The sequence below is a fragment of the Gossypium hirsutum genome, chromosome D05 (assembly GCF_007990345.1).
Source record: "Gossypium hirsutum isolate 1008001.06 chromosome D05, Gossypium_hirsutum_v2.1, whole genome shotgun sequence".
NCBI classification, from domain to species: domain Eukaryota; kingdom Viridiplantae; phylum Streptophyta; class Magnoliopsida; order Malvales; family Malvaceae; genus Gossypium; species Gossypium hirsutum.
The window spans coordinates 606977-627584 of NC_053441.1; the positions used below are offsets into that span (position 1 = coordinate 606977).

General features: G+C 32.4%; 3 protein-coding genes and 1 long non-coding RNA gene across 4 annotated transcripts; all 4 read left to right on the forward strand.

Moving 5' to 3' along the window:
* Window positions 1-954: 954 nt before the first annotated feature.
* Window positions 955-2365, forward strand: LOC107914731 (xyloglucan endotransglucosylase/hydrolase protein 22). The gene is made up of 3 exons (XM_016843743.2): window positions 955-1378; window positions 1477-1670; window positions 1765-2365. Exons 1-3 carry the CDS (start codon window positions 1106-1108, stop codon window positions 2168-2170), a joined length of 873 nt encoding a protein of 290 aa, XP_016699232.1. The 5' UTR covers window positions 955-1105; the 3' UTR covers window positions 2171-2365.
* A 326-nt stretch (window positions 2366-2691) lies between these two features.
* LOC107915420 (chromatin modification-related protein EAF1 A-like) lies at window positions 2692-5842 on the forward strand. Its single transcript, XM_016844581.2, has 6 exons — window positions 2692-3334; window positions 3525-3790; window positions 4431-4616; window positions 4814-4894; window positions 5137-5194; window positions 5265-5842. Exons 2-6 carry the CDS (start codon window positions 3656-3658, stop codon window positions 5825-5827), a joined length of 1023 nt encoding a protein of 340 aa, XP_016700070.2. The 5' UTR covers window positions 2692-3334; window positions 3525-3655; the 3' UTR covers window positions 5828-5842.
* A 536-nt stretch (window positions 5843-6378) lies between these two features.
* LOC121217414 (uncharacterized) lies at window positions 6379-7767 on the forward strand. The gene is made up of 2 exons (XR_005913517.1): window positions 6379-6685; window positions 7575-7767. It is a non-coding gene; the product is annotated as an uncharacterized lncRNA (long non-coding RNA).
* Window positions 7768-12004: 4237 nt separating this feature from the next.
* Window positions 12005-19555, forward strand: LOC107907478 (FGGY carbohydrate kinase domain-containing protein). The gene is made up of 15 exons (XM_016834874.2): window positions 12005-12381; window positions 13191-13270; window positions 13458-13575; window positions 13698-13876; window positions 14643-14725; window positions 14829-15013; window positions 15907-15968; window positions 16172-16265; window positions 16356-16475; window positions 16794-16913; window positions 16987-17107; window positions 17204-17360; window positions 18475-18547; window positions 18843-18970; window positions 19230-19555. Exons 1-15 carry the CDS (start codon window positions 12120-12122, stop codon window positions 19350-19352), a joined length of 1905 nt encoding a protein of 634 aa, XP_016690363.2. The 5' UTR covers window positions 12005-12119; the 3' UTR covers window positions 19353-19555.
* Window positions 19556-20608: the final 1053 nt, after the last annotated feature.

A 20608-nucleotide genomic window follows, 5' to 3' on the forward strand; every position in this document is an offset into this window, starting at 1 on the left:
TAGATCTCCTTAACCTCTGACAAACTTTTTCTTTATTTAATTTTCGATTATATTCTGGGAAGTTACATTGATTGATATATGCTATTTCGTAACTAAGTATCCAAGGCCTTTAGCCTATAAAAATATGTTTTTCATGCCAGACATGGGAAAGTTAGGGGTTTAATTTTTTTATGATTTTTATAAAATTTTATATTTTTTTTTTATTTTTTACAATTTTTATAAAAAAATTCTAATTTTCAACAAATTTTAATTTTTTATATTTTTATTAAAATTTAATAATTTTTCTAAAATCTATTGTTTATAATTTTTTTTAAAATTTTTAATAAAAGCAGAGGCTTAATTACTTTTTAAAAAAAATTTAAAGGCTTTTTTATGCAATTTGAAAATTCAAGCACCCAACTGAGTAAAAAAAATTAGGAGCTTAATTACTTTTTTCTTTAAGAAGTTTGAAGGCATTTTTTATATATTTGAAAAGTTAAAGTGCTCAATTGAGTGAAAAAAAAAAAGAGAGACTTAATTACTTATTTTAAAAATATTTAAAGACTTTTTACACTCTTAAACTAAATAAAAATTATTGCATTCAAAAAAATTAATTTTGAAGTCGTAATACTATTTGTAAACAAAATTACAGTTAAATCATAAAACAAATTACACTGAAATCGTAAATCAGAAGAGAATAGATGTTGGTATAAAAAAGGTACAAATCATTTTCCATCGGCACAGTGACCACTTTGTCTTATCCTTAGTAACACTTCGGATATTTTTAGTTGTGCTGCATCGTCTTATCGTATAGGCAACCTGGCGACAGCAACTCAGCAGCAATTGGCCCAAAACACTTCACTTTTCCATTAAAGCCGCGTGATATCATGAATTGTGTTTTTGTTGGTTCCTGGTTGGTGCTCTTTTTTACAGCTAGCTATTTATATATAAATGATTGGTACTCAAATAACAACTGTCTACAACCAAGCTGAAGGGGAGCAGCTTCCATGACTCCTTCCTTGACCCTTTTTCTTCACTATAAAAATGCCAATCTCCACCATTCCTCTCCATCACACCAAATCATCACATAAATCCTCTGCTCTGCAAAAAAAATCGAAAGTCAAAAATGAGTTCTTCAGGTTTCAAATTTACCTTGCTTGTTCCTCTTATTGTTGCTTGTCTCATGGCATCATCAGCCAGAAATTTCCACAATGATTTTGACATAACATGGGGAGATGGCCGTGGTAAAATCGTCAACAATGGAGAGGTTCTCACTCTCTCCCTCGATAAAGCTTCTGGTTCTGGTTTCCAATCCAAGAACGAGTACCTATTCGGCAAGATTGATATGCAGCTCAAGCTTGTCCCTGGAAACTCCGCTGGCACAGTCACTGCTTACTATGTAAGTTAATATTCCATTCTTTTTTATCAAGTCACAATAAACGGCAACGGGTTTATAGTATTGTGGTATATATACTTATCCATATTTTGGATTTGCAGCTATCTTCGAAAGGATCAACATGGGATGAAATTGATTTCGAGTTCCTTGGGAATTTAAGTGGTGACCCTTACATTCTTCACACAAATGTGTTCAGTCAAGGAAAGGGTAACAGAGAACAACAATTCTACCTCTGGTTTGACCCAACTGCAGATTTCCATACTTATTCAATCCTTTGGAATCCCCAACGTATAATGTGAGTATTCATAAAACAAACCATCCATTAGAATTTTTTTTTTCTGTTTTCAAATTGATTGATTGACTAAGTTTTTGATATTGTTATGCTCCAGCTTCTCTGTTGACGGTACACCCATTAGAGAGTTCAAAAACATGGAATCATTTGGTGTCCCGTTTCCTAAGAACCAGCCGATGAGAATTTACTCTAGTTTGTGGAATGCTGATGATTGGGCCACAAGGGGTGGTTTGGTTAAGACCGACTGGACTCAAGCTCCTTTCACTGCCTCTTACAGGAACTTCAATGCTGATGCTTGTGTGTGGTCCAATGGGGCTTCTTCGTGTAAATCGAATGCTTCACCATCTTCTGCATCGACAAACAGTGCATGGTTCTCTCAAGAAATGGATTCAGCTAAGCAGCAAAGGTTGAAATGGGTGCAAAAGAACTACATGATATACAACTACTGCAATGATGCTAAGAGATTTCCTCAAGGTCTACCTCTAGAGTGCAATATGTCTTAAAAGACTTAAAAGAGCCTATTAGATCAAATTGTTTTAGAGATTAATATTCAATTATATTCTTTTATTATTTTTTCTTTATTCAAAACGAGGTCATGATTCTTTTATCTTTTGAAATTTCCCATCACTCTGTATGTGATAAGTTATTATGAAAAAGATACGAAAAATTAGAAGGATTTTAATGTCCTTTAAAGAGAATGGTGGTGTACAGTCTCCTTCGTTCCTAGCTTTTCACATAGAAAAAAAAATTTGTTTTATATCCTTATAATTATTATTTCCATACATCCATCACGTAAAAAAAAATCCATACAACAATAAAGATTGGTGACAAGGATAAAATTAAATAATAAAAATTACATAATAATAAAAGAATAGTTTTGATTGAAATGGTAAAATTATAATTTAAAAAATAATAATATTTTAGATTTGAATCATTTACCCTTTTTTTCTATATTGTATATGAAAAAGATAAGCTATACAAATAGTCACCTAATTTATAAAAGATTTTCCTTTTAAGCATTCAAAATAAAAAGTTTTCAATTTAAAATAAAAAGTTTTTAATTTAAACACCTACAATACATATTTTATTCATTTTTATCACTCCTTTTAAAAACTTTAATGAAAATCTGACATGACATTTTTTTGACATGTGAACCAATTATTGGATGCCACATGGCACAATGTGTTGCATATCACTTTAACAGCCCTAATCAGTGGGCCCCACTTAAGCCCCCTTTAATCCATTGTTTGGTTCATGGTAATGCTATTACGGGTGTAATACGTTACTTACTTAATCGGTGAAATCCACCGATTTGTAATACATCCCTTTTCTCAGTTTAGGTCCTGATTCAATTTTCTTCCCTGTTTTAGCCTCCCGATTGACGCTTCTGTCTTACCCAAAGTCTTCTGTTTCTTCCTTCTACCTTTCTTCTCCACTCTCCTCGCCGTTTCTCCTTCTCCCTGTTATATGTTTTTTTTTGTATTATTATTTTCTCAATAGATCTGCGCAGCAGCACCCACCATTTTCATTTCAAATTGCCCATCTAACCGGTTTTTTTTCTTCATCTAACCAACCCTAGCAGCGTTGTTTCGTAGGACGACCCTTGGTTTTGCCACTATTTACGGCGTTAACCCATTGGAAGAAACTCCACAAATGATTTTGCTCAGGTATTATTTTAGTATAGAATATAAGTTCGATTTATTTATGCATCCTTCTTGTTCCTTTTTTCTTTCTTATTAAGAGCTTTTTAATTTTATTGCCTTTACTCAATCAATGTACCTGTATTCAGTTGACTAGATAACATATTGACAAAATTTGCCTGTAATCTTCCCCTTTTTGTTCTTTCTGTGCTTATAGGAGTGTCTTTGGAAGATGACGGCTGCTGCTCAAATATCTCGATGTGTTGCTTTTACTTCGCGATTGAAACTTGAAGAACAACATCAATATTCGGAACTCAAAAAGTAGCATTAAGCCTTGCTAATGCCGTCATGTACTTTTGGCATTCAGCAGAGGTGCTTCTAAATAGGAAAGATGCAAGTCTTGGCCCAAAGAAAAGTGGCCATGATTTAGTGCACTTACCAGCCAATGAAGTTCCTAAGAACATGACTGCAAAACTTGATATGGTACTGATTATAGTGTTGACTTCAATTGGTCTTTAATTTTAATCAGTTTGTGCATGTCTTTCTTGTGATGATAGTAATGATTATAATTTTTCACATTTAATTTTCTGGAAAGCTTTGTGCTAGTTTCTTTTAAAATCTTCAGTTTCAATAATTGGTTTTTATGATCATTCATATCAGTTGTATGCTTATAAGTTATATTCTTCAATACATGGAATCTCTTGATAGGAAGGTAATTTCACTTGAATTTGGGAGGAAGTGACTTATTTTAAATATGGGGGTTGTGGGTTTTAGTCTTCTTTTAATTGTAACCTTTATGAACCTTCATTGTGATTTCTAGTAAATACGATCTCCATGGTTTTTTAAGTGTATTGGCTTGCTGAGGTTGGTGGACTATTTGATGATTGAGTTCACAGGCTCTGGATGATAAGTTAAATTCAAATTCAAATGCGTAAAGGCCTTTGAATTCCGGAACTGCAATCCAAGTATATACTTAAATATTTGGAATTGGGTTATATGTCTCAGTTGGTTATCCTGTAAAAATTGCCAAATAGTTCCGTCATATTCATGTTCTATATTGTATCAGATCCTTGAAATATTGTACTTTCTTTCTCATCTTTTGGTGCAACACGTTATGGAGCAGGATATGAATGAGGACCAGCAGCACTTTGGAAATAACAGTAAACTTGCTATTCAGGCATATGCTCTTAGATTTTTGAAATATAGCAGCTCCTCTGTTTCCTCACCTCAAGCTGAAGCTCCAGCAACTCCTGACATGATATCTGACTCGGGCATTATGGACATTTCTTGGGATGAAAACCTAACTGAAGTATGGCTTAATTTTTCTTAGCTTTTCATGTTTATTTACTCATTATAGTTGCCTTTCAAATATTGCTTTTTGATTTCTCTTTTCATCGGTTGTAAATGTTTAAATCTGCACACTCAGTTCTGCTGTTCTTATCTTGTGGAAATGTTTTCTTATTTTTACATTCTTTGCTCTTACTTTTTTATGTACTTCATGTTTAGGAAAGCCTCTTCTATCCAGTACCTTTAGGTGCCATGGAAACCTACCGAAGATCTATTGAATCTTATTTGATACAGACTGAGGTAAATATAGGTCCTTTTAATGAGTTTATACATGTCCTTTGTTTTGTTTCCCCTATATATACTTAAGGGCACGTACTTCTTGACTGAACTGATGTTGTTCATCTGGAAATACATCAAAGTTATCATGGAACTATACATCTATGCTAATTTACCAGAGAGCAGCTGTTGGAACTTCTGATCTATCTTGCTTACTAACACTCTTCTTTCTTCATTTCTTTTTTTTGTTTTTTTTTAACCCCTAGAAAACTGGCAGTAGTAAGCAAGAGGAGGTTGAAATTTCTGTTTATGATGCTGGGGCTGGTAATAATTTGTATTTTCCCTTTCTTTGTCATTCAATGGTCTTCTGTTCTTACTTCTTCTTTAAATTCAGAGTTTGGATATGATGACTTTGTGTGTGATGAGGAAGAACGAGAAACAAGTACTTACTATTTTCCTGGAGCCTTTGAAGATAGCAAATCATCGAAATTAAACCAGAAAAAGTGGAAGAAAATAAAATCATATCTTGCAAGACCTTATGAAATGGGTGCTTATTTTCCACATAGACACTGTGCCCAACAGTCGATGTTGATAAGGAAAAGGCCTGCTAGCAGTCTAAATGTCAATCCAATTCCAATGAAATGTGTGCGTACTGGTTCCAGGCAGAGGGTTTTAAGTCCATTTAGCAGTGCTCCTGCTGCTGGGAGTTTACAAGGTCCAACAAAAACAGATGCTTCTAGTGGGGATACTAATTCTTTTCAGGATGATCAGAATACTTTGAATGAAGGATTCCAGATCCAGAAAAGCATGGAGGTTGTAATAGGTATTACGCGCGTATTACAATACCGACCTAATCCCCAAATTCTCTGCTTTTCTATTCCCTTCCCAAATCGAGGATTACCCATTACGTCCGGCTTCCCTTTCCAAGTCTCTGTTTTACCCTCCCTCCCTACCTGACCCTCTCCTTTTTCTGTCCTCATTATTTCTCCTCGTCTGCCTTTACCGATTCTCTCTCTCTCGATCATTTTTTCCCTTTCATTTGTTGCAGCACGTTTGAAAGCCACTGCTTCATTTTTTCTCTCGGTCTCGGCGTGAGGTATGAATCTTTGTGTTCATTTTTTCAGGTCTGGTTCCTTTCGGTTTCTTGGTGTTAATTCCTTTTTCTTTTTATTTGGTGTTCAAATCCATCACTGCCAAGTGGCTTCTGAGATTCAAAAATCCAACTATTCTGGGTTTATTTTGTGTTTGCCACATGAACTTTGATTTTAATCGAGAATTTCTCTGTGTATGTTTGTAGTGGAAATATACAGTAGAGGGTGTATTTATACATGAATAAATCCCTAATTTTTTTTCTATTTACAACATGATAATATTAATGAGCTCATTAAGATAGTCGAAATGCTAGAAGAGCTCATCAAGATAGTATCATTAAGCTGGTTATAGTTGGAGTAATGAAGCAGGGATTTTATCTTGCTGGAAAATAAGTATTGACAATACCTAATAGTATAAACATGGTTACAATTGTGTGCACCTGTGGGATTAAGGTTAAATTGAGTGTTTCTTGAGAAGAAGGAATGAACCCAACCCCATAATACATTGTAGCTGTGTGTTTTTTTTCTTCCTTTTTATGTGAAACTGAGTGGGATACTTAGTATTGCAGGTGATAATGGAAGCAGGAATGTGCTGGATGCTTTTTTCTTAAGGAAGGCTGTAGCCGAAGCATTGAATGAGAGAATCGAGTCCACAATTGGGGAATTTTTGAGTGTTGTTGGAAGGTTGCAGGCTGAGCAACAAAAGCAAGTGCAGGATTTCCAGGTAACCAGATTTTGTTCTTGAATCTAATCCTTGATAAATTCATGATTCATGTCATGGCCCTTTCTTTTTTTTTGGGGGGGGGAGGGGGGTTGTCCACTTTTGCTGGGTTTATTTCATAGCTCTTGGAATAGCTTATTTGGTAATGCACAAACGCCACCAGTGGAGAGTTTTATGAATTTGAAATTTGGCTTTAATACACTTCTGTTCTGCTTGGCCATTACGTGTGTTTCTGAATCCTAATGTTATGGTGCCCAAAGTGATTGGTTCTATTGCTTACAAACCAAACCTTACTGGAAAAATAACAATAATTTGAAGGTATTTAAATGGGAGGAGCTAAAGGTTTTCTTTTCTTTTCTTGACATCTGTTCTTGGGAGCCTTACGAAATTGCAGTCATCATTTGTTTTAAATGCCTTCTTTTGATGCTGGTATTATTTTTGCTTCATTTACAATAGGAAGAGTTAATGTAAGAGACCCCTTTTCTTTCTTTTGAGGAAAATTATGGCGTTCAGGTTTTCAAATATACTGTATCAATGGCATTTCCAGTAACCAACCCTCTCCCTTAACCTCATCATGAACTGCATGGCCATAGTTTCACACCAACTTAAATTCTAGCAAGTTGTATTATCTGAATTCCACTTCTAGTTAGTTATTGGAGGCTCAAGCTAGGATTCAACTTTACTTCTACTACAGCATTTTTGAAACTGACCTGTGTCGGTTTACATAGGGATGTACCATTATTTTCTGAGTAAATGCAATAACAAATTGGCCATCAGGATCTTTTCTTCTTTTGTTGGAATTGAAATCGTTCATCTGCAAATTTGCTGCATTTTACTACTCCATTTTGATGATTTATTAAAATATGACATCCCCTTTAATTCATGCACACAGGAAAAGGTATTGGAAAGAGCAAAAAGAGCCAAAGAGCAAGCGGCACGCGAGGCATTGGAGGCACAAAGGCTGATTCCAAAGTCTACTTCCCTAAGTACATCTATGGGCACAAAGGCTGATACCAATTCTTGTATTAAAAAGGAAATTCATGGACAAAATGTTGTTATAAAAAGGAGCAATATATAATTTGGTACTTGTGTTTTTTCTTTTTTTAATCTATTATTTGTATTTGATAAATATTTTGATACTTAAAGATAATGGTGTACCAATTCTTCGTTATAATTTAAAAAGGACATCAAACTTTAGTACCAATTCTTGTATTAATATCAATTATGATAAAAATATAACGGTTTTGATACTTTCAAAGATCTCGTTCAAATTTAATCATTATTAAAATAAATTGTGCTAACTTTAAGCTGAAATAAAAATTTTATTTATGTTATTTAAGGTATATTAAAATATAATTAAAATCATTATTTATTATTTAATATTTTTAATTGAAATATAATTAAAATCATTTTGATTATATAATATTAATATAAAACTATACATTTAAATTGAAAATATAAATAAAACATGGCATAACAATTAAAATTTTTTTCTTACCATTAAATATCAATGTTCAAACTTTTTGATGTTGTAAAACTTTTGAACATATGGATTATGATGTACAATTTCATTTTCATCTAACTTTTTCTTAGTATAAGTTAATTATGTTTATGCAGAATATAATTTTCAAGTTATATATTTAATAATTATTATGTTAATTTATATTTTACAGTATCATATATTATGATTTCAGTAAATTAATATAAGAATATTAATTATTAAGAATTTTATTAAATTATATATTTTAATTAAAATATATTTAATAATAATTATGTTAATTTATATTTTACAGTATCATATATTATGATTTCAGTAAATTAATATAAGAATATTAATTATTAAGAATTTTATTAAATTATATATTTTAATTAAAATATATTTAATAATAATTATGTTAATTTATATTTTACAGTATCATATATTATGATTTCAGTAAATTAATATAAGAATATTAATTATTAAGAATTTTATTAAATTATATATTTTAATTAAAATATATTTAATAATAATTATGTTTAAATATGATTAAATTATTTATTATTGATAATAATAATCTTATTATAATTTAAATAACAATAACAATAATCATTTACCAAAACAAATTTATGCTAAGGGTATTCTAGTCATTTTAGTTTTTTCCATTATGCTATTACACCTCTATTCCATTCAACCAAACACAAGATTACTATTACGCCTCTATTCCATTACATTCAACCAAACAGTTGATTTGCTATTACACCTCTAATCCAATACACCTCTAATCCAATACATCTCTAATCCAATACACCTCTAATCCAATACAGCGAACCAAACGCACCCTAAAGGATTAAAATTAATTTTCCCAATACTAATTGTTAACAAAAAAAAAAAACAATAATTAAATAATTAAAAAAACCCACAAACTCATCTTCTTCTTTGAGTTTTATTCAAAGCAGGACCTTATATAGTCCCATTTCATATTTGAGCTTCCATGCCAAATCTATTCTTTTCACTTTAGGGTTTTTTATATAATTAAAATAAAAAAGTCTAAAGAAGTACAAGAACTAAAAGTAGAATCAAAAGGTTTCCTAAGTTATTGTCTTCGTTGCTTGGTGTTAATTCTCTGCAACCATTGATGACATGGCTGCTCATGTTGGTAGGGTGGTTCTTCAAACATTCTCTATATCTAATCAAGGGAGTTGAGTTTATAGTCGTTGATGTTGGACCATCAACTGTTGAAATCGAAATTAAAACTGGATTTGGGTCATAGTCTGAATCGCTTTTGGGAATTGTCTAGTTGATATTGGGGTGAGTTTGATTTATTGTACTTATTTAGAGTTCTTGGTTGGTCTATAGGTGCAAAAGAATACGAGACTTTCAAAGAAAAATCAACTCGGTTGAGTTTGTTATTATGACTAAAAGAACTCAATATCCCATTTCTTTATCTTGGCCTCACAATTCCATTAAAGCTCTATATATATATAAACTTAACCTAATCTTTGGAAAATTTATTTTATTAACCTTCGTTACCACATCATTCATGGTTTCTTCCAATTAAAAATAAATACATTATCTTTTCTCCACATTATATGTACAGTTGATAAAGAGAGATCATAGATAATGTAAAATATATATATACTTATTTTTAATTGATAGAGACATTGATGATATGATAAAAATAAAATTTCTAAACTCTAAAATTTTGATCTCAACCACCCTCGCCTTTTATTAAACTAATATACAGTATTAAAACATTCTTGATATCTTTTAATCTCTAATTCACCATTGTTTGTTCACTTAACCACCCATAACTTGTTTCATGAAGATGTGTTTGAGCAGACGAATGAAAAATTTCGAGGGAATTTTGAATTTTAATTATATAAAACATCATAAAGTGAAAATAATAGATTTGGCATGGGACTATATAATAAGTCCAACTATAGTAACACATAATATTTTATATAAAAATATTAAAGTGTAAAAATTAATAAAAATAATATATTGACATATATTTTAGTTTTTATTTTTAAATATGTTAAATATAAATATTATTTTGTTAATAATTATAAATATTATTGTATTAGCGTGATACATTTGTTTTTACATTTCTCTATATTTCTAAAAATAAAAAGTACATTAGTCAATAAATAATTCGGTGACAAAAATTTTGTACTATTATTTAGTCTTCTATTAACACATAATTTTAGATTCAAACATGAAACAACTCTACCTATAAAAAATAAAATAAAAGAATTTGTATTTTTGGACTTTCTTTACAACAATAATATTTGTATAAGAGTTTATAATGTTTTATTTTGTTGGAGTTTAATGTTGTAAAAAGTTTTGTTTTTAATTTTTAAAAATTAAGTGTATCTTTTAATCTTATGTTATTAGTTAAAAGAGTAAGCATTCCTATATTGTCTAATAATAAACTGCAAATGGATTATGAGTCTGTATATACCCATATCACATATCATATATCTTACATCGCTTAAGAAAACAAGATAAATGTGACTTGGGGTCTATATAAAAACCTGTTTTGTAAGTTTTATTTTCACAAGAGGTGACACTAAGAAACATAAAAAGAAAAAGATATTGGGACAGAAAATACTTCCAACTGGAAGTGTTGTTTTGCAAATCACCTGAAAACATTTTTTTAGTAATTTAGTCTTTTAATAAAGACATAATGACTTTATTTGACATTTCAGCTTTAATTTAATTTAGTCTTTTAGTAATTTAATTTTTGTTAATTCACTCCAAAATGGATGGAAGAGATAACATTTTTTTTTAACTTTGTTGATATGACATACATGTGGATGGATCGCCACGGGGATGACACATCAACATTTATTTAATTTTTTAAAATATAAAAATCATAAAAAAATTATAATTTTTTTTAATTTCATCCACGTGGCAATCAATGTGCATGCCACATCAATAATGTTAACAAAAATTAACTTTGAAATGATTTGACAAAAAATGCAAGTTAAAAAGCTAAAAGAGATAAAAAAAAATTAAATGGAGGACTAAAATAACTTTTTTCCTGTAAAGTTCCAAACCAGAACATTAAAAGAATAAATGAGAAATTTCTCTTTACTTTAACTGAGTTTTTCTTTGAATTGAATTCAAAATTGTTCGAATTGTATAATCGTCAATTACTAACATTGGTAAACGGCCCAAAGCAATTTGATTATAATTCAATTCGTGACGGTCGTAAGTAGAAAGTTCATATTCTTCGGTCATTGATAAACAATTTGTTGGACAATACTCAACGCATTTACCACAAAATATACAATTTTCGAAATCAATACTGTAATTAAGCAATCATTTTTTTTTTGAATATCCATTTCAAATTTCCAATCAACAACGGGGAGATCTATAGGGCAGAAGATAAAAAAGTCATTATGCATTTGATATATTCATTATTGAATTGATGATCGATTGAAAATAACACAATTAGGTAGATGACATTTATATTTATTTATTTTGAAAATTAAAGAAAATTTTTGGTATTACAAAAAAACAGGAAAATTTTTTGTGTTGTCCCTAATAAAAATATCATAATAATATTTGGTACACCGTCAATAAAAATTTTAAAACATTAAAAAATAAATATTTTAAAATATGTAATAATTTTTTAAAATTACTTATGAAATAAGAAAACAACACTAAAACTTATTATTCAAATTTAACCTTATCATATTATTAAAATTAAAATATTAAAAAGCATTTTATTACACTTTTTACTATTTTAAGTAAAATTATTCAATGTTAAATTAATCTTTTACTTGTTTTAGTTATATAGGACAAAACTAAAACTTATCTAGCTTTCAGCATCCAGTGATTTTTAGTAGAGCTTAAAAACAAAACCAAAGCAAAGAAATGAAAAAGATTAACAAAATGGAAAGCACGGATTAACCAAAAGCCTGTCAAAAAGGGAAAAAAAATTACAAGTTGATGAATATGAAAGGAAAAGAAATATTGGGTAAAGGGAGAACTCGGTCCGATACGACGCCGCTTCTCGGCAAACATAAACAACAACATCAACAACCTCATCCAAAAAACCGGTTCCATTCTTCTCCCTCCGCCTGTTCTCACAGCATCTCCTCCCCTTTGTTCCTCGAAATGGCCGCCGCTATCTCCTCCGCCTCCTCCTCCCCTACTTCCCATTGCAACGTCTTCCTCGGCGTTGACGTCGGCACCGGTAGTGCACGCGCCGGTCTGTTTTCTTTCTCTCCTTCTATTTTCTTCGTATAATAAGAATTCGCGTGATTATTTATGATTTTGATTGGAATGCTTACTGCTTGATTGCTTGTTTGCTTAATCTTTTGAAGAAAGTGAATTTAAAATTCGACATAGAATTTGTGTCTGACACTTCATCACAATAGTTGACATTGCCCTTTGTGATTGCTGCAACTGAAGTAGGAGGATTTGACTCTCACCTTTTCTCAGTTTAAACTTTAAACCGATACATCCACTCTGTTATCCCCTTTCAACTTTCTTTTAATCTCTATGTCTTGAATACTTGACTTCTCTTATGAACATCACAGTTAGTCCTTGTTTGAACTTGAATTGGGGTAGTAATTAGACTTGAAAATGGAATGTTGATTGGTCAAATTCGTTAATTGATAGCTGAGTCCATGCAACTTTGTTTATCTATAATGAAATGATGATTTTCATATTTCTGTTTTCTGGTAAAATTATGTTTGCTCGGTGTTTATGCTTTTTAAAAGAAAAAGAAATTCAAATGTGAATCTTGATTTTTTATAACTTTCGTTATGAATTTATATCAACTTTGATTAAGCTAAAAGAAAATAGCGAAGTAAACATTTGAAACTGAGCTAAGAGTTATGAGATGAAAATTTGATTGAACTTCAACTTAAACATGACGTGCGCTTTCTTTCTTTTTCCCGCGTATGGCAAAAAGGCACATCATGCATTTTTTTTTTCTCTTTTGCAATATTGCCTTTTTCTTACAGGGTAAACCTTATTGCTGCGTTTTTTATTATATATAACTGCCTGCTTCAGGTCTCTTTGATGAGGAAGGGAAGCTTCTAGGATCTGCTAGTAGCCCAATACAAATATGGAAAGAAGGCGACTGTATTGAGGTAAAAAGAAATAAAAATTTTAAACTTAGTTGCTGAATTAGCATTCTGTGATCCTATTAATTTGTTAGTGGAGTTTTTGCTGCAACTTCCTTGATTGGAAGAAACATTACCATATTTATTATTATTACTTTTTAGGGGTGGGGGAGATTAAATTGTGGGCTAATCATGACTATTTCTTTTATATCAGCAATCTTCAACTGATATCTGGCATGCAGTCTGTTCAGCTGTGAAAGCAGCATGTTCACTTGCAAAAATTGATGGGGAACAGGTGAAGGGCATTGGATTTGCAGCTACTTGTTCACTTGGTTTGTATTTACAAACATTTACTGAATGCGGTGTTTGAATGAGAACTTCCATTTTCTGTATGCCATGTAAGGAACTGAAAAGGTAAACATAATGTTAAGGAAAATATGGCTTTTTCTTGCAGTGGCTGTGGATGCAGATGGCTCTCCAGTTACTGTTTCTTGGAGTGGTGATTCAAGAAGAAATATCATAGTCTGGATGGACCATCGGGCTGTGAAACAAGCTGAGAAGATTAATTCTCGTAACTCACCGGTGTTACAATACTGTGGTGGATCTGTTTCACCAGAAATGGAGCCGCCAAAGGTACCTAGTTAATGAGTTTAGTCATACAAGACACTTCCCAGGGTAAATCTACCCTGAATATGCATAATCTTTTGATAGAAAAATGGTCACACAACCAACTTATTCTGAATGTTTGTGTTGGGAAGATAGAGCATCCCATTTTCAGATATACATAATAAAAAAAAGGAATTTGAAGTTAGTTTATCCCATTTCAAGTAGGCCATAGTATCACAGTTTGGAGTGTGGACTTAAAGGATAATGCCTTGGTTTCTTTTTCTTCTGTCAAATACTTTCTGAAAAATAATCCTCGATCATATAGTATTTGTACTTGTCTTGAATTTGTGACTCTGAGCCATGAATTTTGCAGGTGCATTTTTTGTTGATACAGATCAGTCTAAAATAAGCTCCTCAGTGTATTTGTACTTAAGATGATAACATAAGCATCCTAAGATATAGCATGTTCACGGCATTAAGCCAATGAAACAAGGATGACTACTTTGGAGGATAACAGTAGTTCAGGAAGTGCTTGTGGATAAATGGGCAATTATTCTGGGAAAGAATGATGGTAAAAGAAGGGGCGGGGCTAGAGCAGTATATCTAACTTCTATAATATTATATGTCTGCAAATTTGAGTTTCCTGAGCAACGTATTTAGCTGCAAAAATAAGTATGGAACTTGTCAATTATTATTATTATTCACCTGTGATTGTTAAATGAAACTAGTTTATCCATGTTTGTGCTATGGGGACAATGATTGATATCTTCTTTTATTTTTTTTTCATTTGCAGCTTTTATGGGTGAAGGAAAATTTGCAAGAGTCTTGGTCAATGGTATTTAGGTGGATGGACTTGAGTGATTGGTTGTCATATAGGTCTTCTTCTGCTCATCTATCTCATAAGCTTCTTGATGTCAAGACATCATGCTCATTTCTTACTTTAATGAATTCAACCTTATTTTTGTACTTTCTTTTGTAGAGCAACAGGAGATGGTACTCGAAGTCTATGCACCACAGTATGCAAATGGACATATCTTGGTCATGCACACATGCAGCATATTAATGAGAAAGATTCTCGTGATATGGAAGCTTGTGGATGGGATGATGATTTTTGGGAGGAGATTGGCTTAGGTGATCTTGTTGAGGGCCATCATGCTAAGATTGGTATGCTTTAAGAATTTCATTTCTTGATCTCCTTTGGTTGGACTCGAGAGTAGAGAAAGATCATGAGAGCAAAATAACAACCAGGAAACGTATCTCTGCTCCCAGTTCACAACCATTAAAGGAAATATAAAAAATTACAAAAGTACCACTAACAGATTGAAACTCAGCTATTCTAAACCCATCATTTCACCATACTTGTAATTTCCTTTATAAAATGAAAATTTTGCAATCAATCAAGATTCTAGATGTATTTCTCTATTTTGTCCACTATAGTTGGATCCTGTGGGCGACATCTCCAGCAATATCTCAAATCCTTTTTGTTACTGAACCTAGATACTGAAATTAAATTAGCAGTGCATCAATCAACAATTCTCTCTCTCCATTCCCGTTTTGAATTTGCATTTTAAATGCTTTGTTTCTGTCTTCTAGAGTGACTGAACATAAGATAAAAGTCTCTTCCATAATTCAAGTTTGGCAGCAAGCATTCCTTCTTTCTCAACCATAGCTTGCCATTCCGCAAAATTTCATTCAATAGCATACAATACTCTGAGTATATCTAGTAAATTCCTCTATTACTAGTGCAAAAAGGTAAGGCTCAATGTTGACTGCTGGTGTAGACCTGTTAAAAATGCTCTGTTTCTACACAAGCACCCACTTATTATGTTGCTTTACTGTCCATTCAAGTTTCAAATACAAAAGAAATTTTGACAGTGACATTCAATGTAGAAATGCTTTTTAACCGTTATAGATTCTTCTACTTTGGTTATGCAGCTGTATTTTGGATGTGTCAAAAAACAATGAAATCGATGAGTGAAAGAAACACTTTCTTACCTCTTCTGTAATTTTAAACTTAACCTTTTAGTTTTACGACCTGACATATATTATAATGACAGGACGAAGTGTAGCTTTTCCAGGCCATGCTCTGGGTTCTGGTCTTACTCCTACTGCTGCAAAGGCAAGAAATTTTGTACTGTAGATTTGCTATTGATTTCAAGTGGTGCTCCCTTGAGGTTGATTAATAAAGTCAATGTACTTATTTAGATATAAGAATGCTAACATAGTCCTTTTTTTGTGGCTTGGAAGGTAGTTCTGTTCACTTTTTATCCAATGATTTTGGCTGTTTTTTGTTCTTTTATAAATGATAACTTATGTTTTCAGGAACTTGGTCTTGTAGCCGGAACACCTGTGGGGACATCACTGATTGATGCACATGCTGGTGGTGTGGGGGTAATGGAAAGTCTACCTGAAAAAGGTTTATTAATGGAGAACTATTTTGCCTTTTTCTTCATTTTCCTTATTAACTAGAATATTTTAACTTTTCTGAGAAGTGGTACATGCTCAGAGAATGATAATGAAGCTATATGCCATCGTATGGTGTTGGTCTGCGGAACTTCTACTTGTCACATGGCTGTATCACGGGACAAGCTATTTATTCCTGGGGTCTGGGGACCATTTTGGTCAGGTATAATCTCAAAATACATGATATGGTTACTGGGCAGTCTATGAGACTGTCTTTATTAAAAATTATCATACAAGTCGGGCCAACTAGACATCTATATATATATTTCATTCGTAAGCATGTACATACACTCATGCCCATACATAATGTTTGATTGGGACTTCTCTCAAAGCTCACTCATTCTTTAACCTTCCTCTTTGTCACTTTGGTTAATTTCAATTGCATAATTTTAATGATTTTATATTACATCATGTAAGGTTACTTATGGCAGATATTTATCATTAATGGTTATTTGGTGTTTCCTTTTCCCTTTGAATTTAGCGATGATACCTGAGTACTGGCTCACAGAAGGGGGGCAGAGTGCTACTGGTGCATTATTGGATTACATAATTGAAAGCCATGTTGCTTCTCCACGACTTGCAAACCATGCAGCTTCCCAAAGTAAGAAATTGACTTCTATCCCCCCTTTTCCTGCTTCTTGACTTGACTTTCTATTCTCTGTTCTACATTGCAGAAACTTCCCTGTTTCATCTACTGAACAATATTTTGGAATCAATGATGCGTGAGCTGCAGTGTCCATTTATTGCTGCTTTGACTGAAGATACACATGTCCTTCCTGACTTCCATGGAAATAGGTAAAGCATTTAAAGAATTGGGTTATGAGTTTTCCAGTTTGTACTGCCTGCATATCCTTATAAATGAGTTTAAGATTCTGCCATTGTGATGCACAGGTCTCCCATTGCAGATCCCAAAGCAAAAGGAGTAGTGTTTGGATTGACCCTCAACCCTAGTGAGCAACAGTTGGCTCGTCTATACCTTGCCGCTGTGCAGGCTATTGCATATGGTACACGTCATATTGTGGAGCATTACAATGCTAATGGTCACAAGGCAAGATATGCGCCTCTCTTCTCTTTTTTTTTCTTTTTCTTTTTATACTAATATTAAACAGAAAGGTTTGTTTCAGCTTTATAACAATAATAGTTTTTAAGTCCCATGTCCTTTAAGCAATCTGATCTTCTTTCTGGATTTAAGGTTCCAATTATTATGAACTGAATGCTGCAATTTCTCTGTACATTAGTATTTTTTATCTAAGGTTTTGCATTGTTAATTTTTTTGATGGAAAAGTTATAGTGGCTCTCTGTGGTATTTCAGATTCACGTGTCAATTTTGAAAATATTTATTTGTCGAGTTTTTTTCCCTTCAGGTAACAAGTTCCATTTTATGTTCTTATTGGTTGAAACAATTATGAAATAAACCAGGTTGCTGCCAATTCTGATCCAAATTTGAAAACCCGGCATGATCAACCCAGACCTCAACCAGGTCCAATTTCACCATAAAAGTCAACAACTTGAACCCGAAGCTGATTCCAAGAAGAAATGACCCGAACTTGAAGTTATTAAAACATGAAATGATTAGAACCTATAATGACTCGACCCAGAAAAGCCCAAGCTCAAACCCAAATGATCCAAACCCAAAATTGACCTGAATTGAAATGACTCGAAAATTTTAAAGCTTGAACTAACTTAAGCTAGATTAGGCCTATGCAAAACCAACCTGAGCCGTCCAATTGACAGGTCTACTCAGAAGCAATCGAACTTGGAATGAAGTGATTGCATAATGAAGAATTAAGCAAAGGTTAATTTGAGCTTAGCACCAAGAGCACCTAATATATATTGCAGAGTTCAAAATGTCCAAATAAATAGGCCACCTGCCTATTGAATATCTGTAGTAATTTGTGCCTGATACTAATAAGGTTTTGATTGGACCCTATCAATAAATCTTGGTTTCCCAAACAATGTCACTTGACCTTGATGTTCAGGTACATATCAACTACAATGAAGCTCCAATTAAAAGCCATCTAATTATTGCTTGATGATTAAATATGTTGCTGCTGCTGTTTTGACTTACCAATAGGGTTGCTTGGCCTTGGGGCATTGATTCTTTATAATTCGTTTCACTTACCCTTGAAATCCTTCCTTAATATGTCTCTCCCTTTTTGCAGATTGATACATTGCTTGCATGTGGTGGCCTCTCAAAAAATGCCCTTTTCATTCAAGAGCATGCAGATATTATTGGTTTGTGCATTTGCTTTCTTCCTTTCTGCATGCATGTGTTTTCATGCGTGCATGTTCCCGCATGCTGACTAGTAACTGCCATCTAAATTTGTAATTAAGGTTTACTATCCCTATAGTCTATAGCAACATAAAACCTTTATTTGGACCAATGATTCTTTTCCTCCGCATTTGAATGCTGCATTCTATGCTGCTAACATGCTGATTAAAACTTGTGGCTTTCTTGCTAATAATTTGCCAATTCCCTCTTATTATTTATTCTTTTTATTGGTGGGTGACCATTTTCTCATAATTTCAGGTTGCCCTATAATTCTTCCGCGTGAAAGTGAGTCAGTGCTTTTAGGGGCTGCTATTCTTGGTGCAGTTGCAGCAAAGAAGTATACTTGTCTCAGTGAGGCAATGAAAGCACTTAATGCAGCTGGTCAGGTATGCTAGCTGTCCTGATTTGCTTCTATTGGTATCGTGCTTTTATCATGAAATGTGTTGAGCACAAGTTGAAGGTTCAGTTGAAAATTGAGCTGTAATTTGGTTTTAAACCTTTATATAAAGTGGTTCAACCTAGACAGGTTAACTGATGGCAATGCATGCCTGGCGTAGGAAGGAGGTCTTATTTTATGTGTCGTTGGTTATCTTTGAGTAGCAAGTCATCATATATTTGGTTTTTTCAACTCTTGACACCATGCAGGTCATTCATCCATCAACAGACTCAAGGGTGAAGAAGTATCATGATGCCAAATACTGTATTTTCCGTGAACTTTATCAGCAGCAGCTGTCGCAGCGTTCAATTATGGCTCAAGCTTTGGCATAGCTTATGAGGTACCTGGTTGTAACTTGTGAACTTCTATTGGGTGTTTGCTTTTATAAAAAATGAGCTGAACTTTAAAGAAGTTGGACACTGTAAGTGTTACTCTATTACTTGTAAATATCTGCTATAGATCTTTGGTTTCGGTTATGCATTTGAAAACTAACACAAACAACAGGGAATAAAAGATCAGTGGGTGAGTTCACATATTTAACTCCTTTAGCCTCTTCTTGGTTGAGTTGGGGAATGTTATGAATTGTATTACCAAGGTATCTTGTTTTACTGTTCATATAAATTATTCTTTTTGAGTTTTGTGACTGTTGCTCTCAACAATGTTGTCTTCAATATTTAAACTCGGGTTTTTCATTGAGAGCGCAATATGCGTTATCATTACACCCAACACTTGTTAATGAATTTAAGTGATTGAAATAGTTTTTCTAATCGAGTTGTTATAATTAAATAGAAAAATGATGTAACCAACAAACAAATATTAATATAGGAATAATAACAAAAATTTTTAGAGCCGGTTAGAGAAAAATTCTAAACAATTTTTATTTTGTTGGAAACCAAATTACTTCAAGAAAGATTAATATGTAGTTGCGCTTTGAATTTGTTGAAAAGTACTTAGTTGATATTTGAACTTTTTATGTATATAGTTAGCACTTGAACTTGTATTACATCACCTAGGTTGGTATCTCCGTACTAACACTGTTAGATTGTGCTGATGTGGCATTGATGACCAACCTACACTGACATGTGATAGCCTCTCAATATGACAAAGTGGACATAAATTAAAAAATTTAAAATCTTTCAAAAAAAATATAAATTAATTTAAAAAAAGTAATTTTTTGGACAAGTTTGCACCAACTACGTACTTTTTGGACAAGTTTGGACAAGCTTAAGGAGTGAATTACATGTTAACCCTTAAAAAATTAATTTTAATTAATTGGGGCAATGTGTGTATCGTAATACAAATTCAGGTGCCAACTAGATACAAAACAAAAAAAATTAGGTTATAAGTACTTTTAGACAAGTTAGGGGTATATATTAACCCTTTCAAAAATACAATCATGAGATTCTTTCAGTAGTTTAAATATGTATTAAAAATACTATTATTTCTTTTTTATACAATTTATTATTATTATTAATACACTCATCTCAAATCTTCAAAATAGAGAATAATATATATTTTAATATACTCGAATTCATATTTTCTTAATTGCTGTAAAAATATTAATACCAACCGAATTAAAGTTTAATCA